Genomic DNA, 12,691 nt, shown 5'->3' on the forward strand with positions numbered 1-12,691 from the left:
CAGGACCTCACACTAATAACATCTGGGGGTCCCAGTACCACATATGAACAAAATTTTTCCAAGGAGAAGTTTCCCATCAGCCATCCAAACCTCACATTTTCAGCTCTGATGGAGAAGAGTGTGCTCCCTGAAGACATGAACCTCTACTGCAGTGCTAGTGACACAGGGCTTTGCAGAGAGCTGAGACCTAGACATATGACAGCTTCCTCCTCCTCCTCCTCCCACATATCAACAAACCCGTTAGCCCTGTGGAAGGAGATCGGGGAGAGAAGGCACAACTAATCTAATGAATACACCTGTGACTGCATGTTTGTAGAGAAAGAGAGGGAAGAGATAAGATGTGTTTGGAGATGTGTTAGGGAAAGTATAGTATTAAAGAACTTCAAGGAAATGAACTGGGCTTTGTTGTGAGCAGCTGGCGTAAAAGTTTCTTGAAATGAAGTTATAAAACCCTGGGAAAAAAAAAAAGACTTGTTTTTCTCTCTTACTAGTTGGAAACAAAATGGAGGAAATGCCTGATCTGGATGCTTATATAAGAGAGTCAATGCAGGACAACTGAATTGTGATTTTTCTTAAGTCTGCAGGCCTCTTGACTTTAGAGCAAGGTCAGGCTCTAGAACAGATGAGAAGAGAAAGGCCTGTCTTAGTTTTGTGTTTATGTAGATGTCCAATTAGTTTCATAAACAACTGTCCCCATCCCTAGCAGGCACAAGTTTTCCACTGCACATTTGAAACTAAAGAAGTTGGATTCCAAGGACAAAGTGAAGTTGCTTTTTGTTGTTGTTGTTGGAGCAGCAAATTCTTGACATCTGTCTTCATTGCACAATGAAACTGAATGTTTATGACAGCCGTGATATACAAAAATTTTAGAAAAAAAGTCACTGTTAGCAGAGACGTTAGGGGTCAATATTTTTGTTCTCCTTCTCATTCTACAACCTCATCCTTCTGGTGTCTTCATCCATTATTATCATGTTCCAGTTATAGTCTTTCAGAATTTGTTTTCACTCTTCTCTTATATCCCTTCTCATTTCATCTTACTGCAGCTCAAAGGATACTGAAAAAGTAGCGTTTCATGAGGGCAAATGATGTCTTAGTAGATGAAGAATGACATAGCATAAAAATTAAAAAATAAATTAATACTTGCAAATTAAAAAATCCACAAATAAATGCTATGTTCTGCTTGTCCTAATTCCTGATAGTAGAATGTGTCTCTCCCAATAAGCCTAGTTGGAAAAAAAATCTTTATAAAATTATCCAGAAGAGTTGTAAATTTACTAAGTAACCAACAATAAGTTGAGGCTCACATACAAATTTTTTTCTTGATCTTACACACTAGAAGAGCTTCATTTCTTCATCAGTAATGCTATGCTTTCTTTTGTACCTTATAATTTGTTTTTACTTATTAGTGCTAAATTTATTATGGAGTTTATTAAGCAAATAAGTAAATTAGTAAGAATATAACTAGATTAAGATGTGAGTTCAAAACACTGTTTTAGAAAAGGTGACTAGTAAGAGAAGATGACAGGAGATATAATTTGGAATCAGACATTTGTGTTTTTTATTTTATTAGTGATTTAATATCGATTTACAAAATTACAAGATCACAGGGGTACAACTCTGCACTGTCCCCACCACCAAAGTTCTGTATCCTCATTCCCTCCATTGTAAGATACAGCAGTTCTCCTATGGTTACAGATATGGGTTATTATTTCTGTAACTATCTGCCTATATTTGTATATATTTGCTCATTTTTTCTAGTCCCATCTTCTCTTCCTTTTCAGGTCACACATGCACCTATTACTACACCCAAATATCCCTCCCTTTTTCCTCTTTTCTCTTCAGGTCATGATAGAGTTGGAGCTTAGAGCCCACTAGTCATCTTTCCTCTATCATTTCTTCCCCACTGGGGAGTATGGACCAAAATTCTTTGTCGGGTGCAGAAGGTGAGCAGTCTGGCTTCTGTAATTCCTTCTCCACTGGACATGGGTATTGGCAGGTCGATCCATACCCTCCAGCCTGTTTCTGTCTTTCTCTACTGGGGTAGGGCTCTGGGGAGGTGAGGTTCTAGGACACATTGGTGAGATCATCAGGCATTTGATTTTTTATCTGGTTATTTCAGTGAGCAATGTTGGGGTATGGAATTATTTGCAGACAGTGACTTTCATGCATGAATCTACAACTACAAAAGTTTTTCAGATAATATTTTCTCTTTGGAAGGAATACTCATGTCCAACTTAAAACACCACTGTGTGAAGAGATTCATATGTACATTATTTTCTACTGGCTACAATGAATGAAAATGGATGAAATAAGTGGGAAAACTTAGTAATGAATGAATCAGTGAAAGATTAGTAAAGCTTTGGAGGTAAGGATAGAAATGGTTGGACAGTGCTCTGGGAGATGGCTCAGTGGATAAAGCACTGGACTTTCAAGCATGAGGTCCTGAGTTCAAGCCCCAGCAGCAGCACATGTACCAGGGTGATATCTGGTTCTTTTTCTCTCCTCCTATCTTTCTCATTAATAAATAAAATCTTTAAAAAAAAAGAAGAAATGGATTGACAAATGAAGAAAACGTGTGATAATGAAGGCATATGACAAATAGGCACTGTTCTTTTCTCTTTGCCTCCGGATCCATTAGATACAGAATGAACTTCAGGCAGCCATAGACACAGTTCTGCTTCCACAGCCTGGAGTTGTCTAGGGTCTCTGTTGCTCTTTTCCTTCTCTATAGGCTTTTTAGTTTAATTTTTATTTTTTGACAAGAGTTATTCAGGTCGCATTGAGTTTTCATTTCTAGGCATTGGAGTTCCTCTGTGTTTGTTTAATGCTTCGAAATGCTACTCTACCATGCTTACAACACACTTACAAAAAGAATGGACCCTAAATTGTGGATTCAACACACTTATAAATGTTTTATTTCCTTCAGTCTGCATGTTATTCAAACTGTAAGGAAATTAAGAGTGGAACTTATTGATTTTCCACTGTTTGGACCCTACCATAGGGTGCTAAAAGTCTTTCTTTTTTTTTTTAATCTCCAGGGTTATCGCTGGGGCTCTGTGCCCGCACCACGAATCCACTGCTCCTTGAGGGTATTTTTTTCCCCTTTCGTTGCCCTTGTTGTTTTATTGTTGTTGTTATTATTGTTGTTGCCATTGATGTCATCATCTTTGGATAGGACAGAGAGAAATGTAGAGAGGAGGGGAAGACAGAGGGGGAAAGAAAGACAGACACCTACAGACCTGCTTCACGACTTGCAAAGCGACACCCCTGCAGGTGGGGAACTGGGTGCTGGAACCGGGATCCCTACATCGGTCCCTGTGCTTCATGCCATGTGCACCCAACACACTGCACTACAGCCTGACCCCCTAAAGTCATCTTTTTTTTTTTTTTTCCCTCATCTTGGATGAAGCTTGAAGTAATTATGTTGAGTGAGATAAGCCAGAAAGAGAATGGATATGCAGTGATCTCACTTGTAGACAGAACTTTAGAAAGAGGAAACACAAAGTAAATATTGTACTGGGTTTGGTTTATTATGCCAAAGCAAAGGACTCTGGGGAAAGAGGGCAGGAAGGGGTTGGGGTCCTGGTGCATGATGGTAGAAAAGGACATAACTTGGAGGTGAGGGTATTTTGCAGACACCTATCATGGTGAAATGAGAAATTGTGCCATTGTGTCAACTAAACCAGTAACCTCTCAATAAAAGGAAAAAAAAAAGGACTTCAAAAATGAAGTATTGACCAACACACTTGAATACAATGGTAACATAGCTAGCAACGACATATGTTCCCATATCCCAATGTACAATCCAGAAAATAACCCCCTTTATCAATAAGACACTGAAGTTTAGAGAAATGAAAAATCTCAAATTCATTCAGTAGGTGACAGAGTTGTGATATGGCCCAGGCCTATCTGAGCCTGAGCCTATGCTTTTATCTCCACTATTTCCCAGTGTGGGTTCATTTCCCAGTTTGATGTTTCAAGTAGCTGTGCCATCACAAAAAGAAAGAATTAAGTATATGCCTCATTTAAATCACTTGGTGAGGTAAGTGAATGAAAAAGGAATTCACTGTGAAAACAAATTTCCCAAGCTTTACTAAGCTTTTATTAATTCATTCATTACTAAGTTTTTCATGCATTTCATCCATTTACATTCACTGTAGCCAATAGAAAATAATGTATATATGAATTTCTTCACACAGTGTAATATTGGACAAAGATTTACTCAGTGATTGAATATATCTTTCAAATTTATTTTCTCTGATAAAATGGCAACTGTTCATTAAAGTGGAATTTTTTCTTTTTGAATTGAAATTCTTGCCAGTAGGATAGAAGCTGTTAACAGGACCTCATCCTTTTATTTTATTTTATTTTAAAAAAATGTTTTCGTTTAATGAGACAGACAGACACCCCCCCCCCCACACACACACACACACACAGAGCACTGTTCAACTCTGGCATATGGTGATGCTGGGGATTGAATCTGCAGTCTTGGAGTCTTAGAGCCTCAGAGCCTCAGGCATAAAAGTCTTTTTGCATAACTTTTTTTTTTTTTTTTGCCACTAGGGTAATTGCTGGGGCTCGGTGCCTGCACTATGAATTCACTGCTCCTGGAGGCCATTTTTCCTGTTTTGTTGCCCTTGTTGTTACCCTTGTTGTCATTGCTGTTGCTTTTGTTGGATAGGACAGAGAAAAATCAAGAGAGGAGGGAAGACAGAGAGGGGGAGAGAAAGACAGATACCTGCAGACCTGCTTCACCACCTGTGAAGTGACCCCTCTGCAGGTAGGGAGCTGGGGGGCTTGAACTGGTATCCTTACACCTATCCTTGCGCTTTGTGCCATATTTTTTACTGTCTCCTCAGCACCCTTTTTTTAAATTTAATTTTTAAAAGATTTTGTTTATTTATTAATGAGAAAGATAGGAGAGAGAGAAAGAACCAGACATCACTCTGGTACATGTGCTGCCAGGGGTTGAACTCAGGAACTCATGCTTGAGAGTCTAGTGCCTTAGCCACTGTGCCACCTCCCAGACCACTTATTTTATTTTATGTATCTTATTTTAATGAATCAGATATTTTGTGGAAACTCTTGGCAGAATTTATTACTATACTGCTTAACTGCTAGCCCCAAACAAAATAAGATAGTTCCTTAGAAATAGTTTATTAACTAGCATTATAGTAAGTAGCTGTGCTATCTCACTGATCTTCCCAATGTATATAAAAATCTAATCTAGAAGGACTGGTTCAAGAATTTGAACCAATTGAGAGAATCTTTCCGTCAAGTGAGAGAATTTTGCATTATTTATATGTTAGCAAGAAGTTAGTCTAAGTCCTATCTTAAGTGTGCTTAAAAAATAAATAGAAAGTAACCAGCAAGACCAGACACAGGCGAAGAGCTGCATTTCAACAAAAGAAATTTACAAAGCCTGCCATTGAATCTGTGGATGAGGAAGATCATGAACACTTTCTAATGGGCAAGGTATGAGAGACTGAAATCCATTTCTCACTCATTTGAGGTGTATCAAATTTCTTGACATTTTTTTTTAATCTAAGGGCTGTCTTTGCTATTCCTATAAGTGAGCCTAGAGTTTCTACAGGTTCTCTCTTTTACCATTTGGAAAACAGGGCTGATTTCCTGAGGCACATGACAAGTCATATCTTTGGGCCAGTGTTTCAGGACCCATGCCATCACAAGGAACATTTTGTCTGTATTAGATTAGGAGACAATTAGAAAGTACATGATTTGAGAGAACAGACTGTTTACTAGAGTAAATGCATGACTGACACAGTGCTATCAAGCTCTGAGACTGAATCATTTCTTAATTTAGAGGCAAGGGAGATGGCAGAGGGAGCTCTCAGAAGATAGTCCACTAAGACTTCCTGACACTTGAATGAGACAAGGGTCCTAGTTTGTGAATCAGTTAAAGCCCAAAGCCCTCCCTAAAGAGCCTAATACCATAGAAATGTCTCCTGTGTTCAAGTAAGTCCAGGAATGAAGCATGTTATCATCCACTCCTGACTGAAAGAACCTCTGTGTGTGCTGGCATGATTTGCTCTTAAATTCATCAGAGTGGAGCTGTAGAGATATAGCAGTGTTAGAGCACATGCCTTGCATGCCTGAGGCTCCAGAGGTCTCATGTTTTTGTTTCTTTTTCCAGGGTTATCACTAGTGCTCAGGACTACGAATCCACGGCTCCTGGAGGCCATTTTCCCCATTTTGTTGGCCTTGTTGCGCTTGTTGTAGTTGTTATTATTGTTGTTGCCATAGCTGTTGTTGGATAAGACCTAGAGAAATAGAGAGGGGAGGGGAAGACAGAGAGGAGGAGAGAAAGACACCTGCAGACCTGCTTCACCTTTGAAGTGACATCCCTGCAGGTGGGGAGCTGGGGCTCCAACTGGGATCCTTATGCCGGTCCTTGCACTTTGTGCCACCTGCACTTAACCCACTGCGCTACTGCCCGACTCCCCAGGTCTCAGGTTTTAATGCTTGGCACCACCATATGCCAGAGCTGAGCTTTGTGCCAGTGTCTGTCTGTCTCCATCTTTCTCTCTTTTCATAAATCTTTTTAAAAATTGTTATTAGAAAAATAAGTATTACCACTGTCACTTTCATAGGCCAGTGTCCCCATAGGAAGAAACATCTCATATTACCTCCCTGCTCTTCCTCTGCATCATCACACAGTGAGTGCTGACCTCATCTTTCCTCACCCACACTCCCTCAAACTCTGCCTGCAGGTGCGGAAGATATTACAGCCTACTCACTAATTATAAGAAAAGAGAAGCTCTGCAAAGAGAAGGCATTTGCATTCTCAAGCCTAAGGCTCTGTCTTCTCAGCAGCTGAGGTAATTGACAAGTTTAATTACTTGGTCAGCAGGAACATTGCCTCACACCACACTCCTGCAGTGGGTAATACCTTTTTTTTTTAAATTAGTGGTTTAATATTGATTTACAAAATTCTAAGATAATTGACATATAATTCCACCACCAGAGCTCTGTGTCCCATCCTCTCCATTGGAAACTTCAGTAGTTGTCTCAAAGTCTCTGATACAGGCAGATTTCTAAAATTATCTGTCTATATTTATGTGTGTGTGTATATATTCTTTTTTGGATATTTTTTCAGTGGTCTTGCCTTCACTTCCTTTTTAGTTCATCCCTCCATTACTATTTCCAAGTGCCTTTTATTTTTCCCTCTACTCTCTCAGTTAAGGTTTTATACCACTGATGTTATAAAAACAAGGTTCCTTTTGTATTTACTGTCGAATGTAAAAACATTAATCCCACAATAAATAAATAAAAAAAAAAGTTTCGGGCAGGGGAGATAGCATAATGGTTATGCAAACAGACTGTCATGCCTGAGATTCTAAGTCCCAGGTTCAATCCCCCACACCACCATAAGCCAGAGCTGAGCCTATTTCTATCTTTTCCTACTGTGGTAGAGCTCTGGAGAGGTGAGGTTCTAGGAACTTTGGTGAAGTGGGTGCTACCTTCTTAGAGCTCAATCTGTCTGTCCCTTGATTTGAATGGAGCATGGTTCCCAGAATACCTCAGCCACTTGGTGACTGGGAAAGTTTGCATTGCATGTTATTAAGAGAGAACCAAGAGTGCTTTTTTAAAAATACATGTATAGAATTAAAGAGGGGGTAGAGGGTAGATAGCATAATGATTATGTAAAGAGACTCTCCTGCCTGAGGTTCCAAAGTCCCAAGTTCGATCCCTTGCACCACCATAAGCCAGAGCTGAGCAGTGATCTGATAAAAATAATAACTAGATAAATAAATAAATACAGGCAAAAACCTTAAAAAAAAAAAAGAGGGTAAGCTGAGCTTGGTGTGTGCCAGCAGAGTAGGAAGCCCCTGTGTTGGCTAAAGGCACAAAGTTTGTAGTTATTACAACTGGGCTTATGTTTGACTTCCTCCAGCTGTCTGACATTCAATAAGCCATGTATTTCTTGGACATTTCATTTGTGTGCACTGTGGTTAATACTGTTTCTCAAAGAACATCGTGGGGACAAAAAGAGAAAACCAAGGCACCAAGCACAGTGAATGACAGAACGTTGGTTACAATTACCAGGCCTTTTGAAAGTGTTATCTTATTAAATGTAGGGGCTAGGGACAGTCTGTCCCACTTAACCAAATAAGGAATTTCATCATCAAAAATATTAACTCTCTGGACATCATTTGGACCCTGTTCTGACCAGAACTCAAATTATGTCTTTTTTTTTTTTTTTTACTAACCCCAGGGGGCCCAAAGACTGGATTGGCTGCTTCTGTAGGTGGCCGTGAGGCAGCTGAAATTAATGACCCAGAATCCAAGAATACTGATCCTCTCAAAGAAATTCAGCTGCCAGATGAAACCTGTGCAGGTTGGTCTTCAGACTGAGCAAGCTATCTCTTTCAATGGGCAGCTTTCCCACGTGCTCCAGGTGTAAGCCTCCAGAGCCTTCGCCATGCCCTTCCACAGGTGGCTGCCACAAATGTTTGTCAGAAGGAAGTGTGAGTTTCTTAAAGGCAGGACAAACAACACTGCTTCTTCCTAGAAGTTCCTAGAAGTTTCACCAAGTCAGATTCAGGTTCTTGGCCTTACTCAAGCTACCTACTTCTCCTTTGGGTGAGTGGTCAGAGGTGAACGTTGCTTCCTTGCTTGTGGGCATCAGGGCAAATTGCAGTTTCCTGTCTATCTCAGTGATAGTGGGACACAGAAATAGATGAAACTGAATGTAGAATGTATTTGCCTATGTGTGTGTGTGTGTGTGTGTGTGTGTTCATTCTGTATATGGGAAGAGGAGTAAATCGGAATTTGTGGTGCGAGGTGGAAGGTGTCATAGAAAGTCTATGGTGTTTTCCTGACTGCCTGCCTTCTTCCCCACAATTTGCCTCCTATCAAAGCTTTCAACACTGTCCAAAGCATGAACTTGGTTACTGTGTGGTGGTGACTGCGTTATGTGTTAAATTACACCCCATACCTTGCCTCTTATCCTTCCCTCAACTGCTTTCTTCTGAGAAACTACTTGAGATCGACAGCTGCATCCTTGGGCTGGACTGTGCACTTGTGGGAAAGCAGATGTTGGGGCCAACCAAGCAGCACCCACACTGCTGGTCTGGAGGGATAGGTTAGAGCCTGAGCTGTCTCTTGGCTAGGAGTGGTTCTTTGTTTGCTACCTGTATATTTTTTACTTATCATGTTCTTCCCAGGGTGGCCAGTTCTTCCCTGCCAGTGGGCCCCCATGTGTGGGGGACCTGTTACACAATAGCAGCCACTGGGACTGTGGCACTTTGCACTAACTGTGGCAACCAGGGGTTTCCTTCAAGACCCAGTAAGCCCATGTTTATTGCCACTGGCCCTCTTGAGTGTTTTCTTCATCTTCTCCTCTCATGAAGGCAAAGCCCTTAAATCTGGACTGGTGCCCAAATAAACTCAGCTGGGCCCACCATGAAGAGGGAATGCTGCTTGGTTTCTCTCAGGCCGGAGAGATAGCTCATTAGGTACAGTGCATGTTTTGCTCTCCAGGGTTCAAGTTTGAGCTCCAGCACTACATTCTCTCTTTTTTTTTTTCTCTATCTGAATGGAAACTTAGCCTGGGGGAGGTAAAAAAGTGTGCATGTTCAAGGCCTGGGCTCTAAAGAAAAATAAAATCAAATAAATTAATAAAATAAAATAGACTCATCTATCACCTGTGTGCTTAGATGACTGTAAGGCATGGCTCCCTTCACCCCCATCCTGGGGAGAGAGGAGAGGTGTATGTATCTGGAGCCAGATGTGCTAAATGGAAATTCCAGGGCTATCTCAAGTCAGCCACATAAACTTGCACAGGTTGGGCTGACAAAATAGCTTACAGGATAGTGTGTTGCTTTGCTATGTATGTGACCCAGATTCACCCTGACTTCCACCATATTGAAGAAAGTTTGAATGCTGTGGTTTCTTTCTATCTCTTTCTTTGCTTCTCTTTCTATCTCTCTTTCTCTGTCTTTCTGTCTCAAACAGCAACAACAAATTTTGCACACATTACACAAACTCATCTGAAAATGTAAATAATCTCAGCAGTACCTTAAACTTGTCAGAAAGACTGAGCTGGCTAATGAATTTTACAATGTGTTCTGAGAGATGCTGGCCTAGTAAGTTTTCTGTAATGTGAGCCTTTGCTACCCCAGGAGCACAGCCAGGTCCCTCACACAGGCAGCACAAAAGATAGAAAAGAACTCAGACTTCAGCTCACTTCTTGTTATGGTGGCTTTCAACGTTTTGTTTACCCTTGCTGCAGCTTTCTAAATTAAGCTCAGCTGCCTCCAAACTGTGTGGTTCCTTATTCCTTTCTTGCCTTTTATCCAGTAATGCCCTTTTAATGATGAGGTTGATATAGAAATATGTAGTAAATATAAATACCATCTCTAGAAAAGACACGTTTTCTCTTTTTCTTTTAAATGTGTTTTTATTTATTTTCATTATTGGATAGAGAGAAATTGAGAGGGGGAGAGATAGAGAAAGAAAGAGAAAGAGACAAGAGAGACACCTGCAGCACTGCTTCACCACATGTGAAGCTTTCCCCCTGCAGGTAGGGACCAGGGGCTTGAACCTGGGTCCTTGTGCACTACAGTGCCTGGGTTCACAAGATACTTTTTCTCTCTAGCTGTTTAGGAACCTCTCACAAAGATGGACTATAGTCTTATTAACTACACTATATACTTTTAAGCACTTGACATGAAAGGGCTAAGTGTTGTCAAGTTTATTCAGGAAAATGACAACCTTATAACCCTTTACCTTCTCTTCCAAGCCCCCAATTCTAGAATTCTTAATTTACTTTAAAAAAAAGTGTCAAAGCAGGTTGACTACTCCTTGATAGTCAACTACTATCTCCCTGGTTGACTTAGAGAAGGTCTCAGGAACAACATAATATAACTTGTTCATAACTCTTAACTGGGCTCTGAACACAGCGGTCAGACATTGGTTCTGATTTTTCTGTACAATGCTGATATAAGCCCAAGGAAAGTTTCTTAGATATTAATAATTCATGAGAGGATTCTGGTCCCATTGGAACATTCCAGAATAGTATGACTCAATGTGCTTTTGCCTCATGATGTACCTTAATGCTTCCTTATCTCTTTTAGCTGCCCTGAATGCTTCCCTTCATCTGAACAATGCCACAGAGAGCCCCTGTGGTGAAATTGTAGAGACTGTACTGCTCTACCATCCATGTGAGCCTACCTTCCCAACCTAGCTGTACACAGAAGAACCTTCCATAAAAATCTGTACGTTCCGGGAGCCAGGCGGTAGCACAGCAGGTTAAGTGCACATGGCGCAAAGCACAACGACCTGCATAAGGATCCCAGTTCGAGGTGCTGGCTCCCCACTTGCACTGGAGTCGCTTCACAAGTGGTGAAGCAGGTCTGCAGGTATCTATCTTTCTTTCCCCCTCTCTGTCTTCCCCTCCTCTCTCTATTTCTCTCTGTCCTATCCAACAATGACATCAATAACAACAACAATAATAACTATAACAATAAAATAATAAGGGCAACAAAAGGGAGTATATAAAAGATATTTTTAAAAATGTAAAAAAAAAATCTGTACCTTAACCTGAGACACACATTGTAGTTCTCGACAGTCTACAGAAGTCTTTTGAACAGTTCATCTGGGAGGAAAGCTAACTTGGCAGAGAGGTAGGCTAGTTGATCTTTGCAGTGAGTTCCAGATTTTCCTCCTTGGGCCTGGCCTCCATCTCCATCACATAGCTGACCCCAAGCAGGCCTTCTTTGCCTTTCTAGAGGACTGCTGAACATACTTGTGCCCTGGGGGGTCTTTGCAGTGTCATTGCCAGGAAGGAGACAATTGAGGTGGCAGTCTGGACTGCATTCTAGGGGGTCTTGTGCTTCAACTCCCAGTCCATGACTTAGGTCTGTGGATACCAGGCAGCAAGGGAGGCTCAGCATCCAGTACTCAGGAAGCCTGATCCTCCCTGGAAACTCATTTCAGTGATCCCCACAGGCTGAGCTGGTGAGTCAGGCTCTCTTCCCCTCCCTAATTCCCTCCAGCGACTGTCTGACCTGCTTTGACTCCCTTCTTCAATTTTTTTCTTTCTTTTTTTCTTTCAAGGCTGCTCTTGATAGTCATCTTAACCAGATTTTACACGGTGTGATGTGTCTGGGGCCCCAAGCACTCCTAGAGAAGGCTGATTCTTCTCTCAGCTGTTCAGTTTGCCAGAATGAGCAGGGATGGGCTGTGGAAAAGCAGCCTGTGATCTTGGAGAACTTGAGCAGAGCTTTTAATTGTGCAATCATCTTGTATAATTCAGGTTGTAATTTTTCAAATAGGAATTTGTCAGAGGCCGACATTTTCTATGGGTACTTACTGCAGTAGCAGAAATGATGGGCATGCAAAACTGCTCAGAGGAGCAGGCAGGAGGAAGATGTGTTTGTGGATTAGAAGTGACACAGTCTTGGGTCAAAGATAAGGGACAGCTGCATGCACTCTCAATGCTTTCACTTTTAATTCTTAGAGCCAATTTATAGGGATGAGCACTGCTCTCCTTTATTTTTTCATTGTTGTTTGCCTCTCTAGGTTGACATTTTTGGAAAGAAAGAAAGCCACAGAGACAGAAGAGGAAAGAGACTATAGCAATGGAGTCTGGTGACAGTGCACCTGGTTGAATGCACACATTACCATATATGCAAGAGCCCAGGTTTAAGCTCCCAGCCCCCAACTG

General features: G+C 41.1%; 1 protein-coding gene across 1 annotated transcript in view; it reads right to left on the reverse strand.

Moving 5' to 3' along the window:
* LOC132540957 (proprotein convertase subtilisin/kexin type 5-like) overlaps positions 1–12,320 on the reverse strand; it is a 103,410-nt gene extending 91,090 nt beyond the window's left edge. Inside the window, exon 1 of the mRNA XM_060200783.1 lies at positions 12,116–12,320. Coding sequence (XP_060056766.1) covers positions 12,116–12,320 — 205 coding nt within the window. The remainder of the gene's footprint in view (positions 1–12,115) is intronic.
* Positions 12,321–12,691: the final 371 nt, after the last annotated feature.

Source organism: Erinaceus europaeus, chromosome 10, assembly GCF_950295315.1.
Source record: "Erinaceus europaeus chromosome 10, mEriEur2.1, whole genome shotgun sequence".
NCBI lineage: Eukaryota > Metazoa > Chordata > Mammalia > Eulipotyphla > Erinaceidae > Erinaceus > Erinaceus europaeus.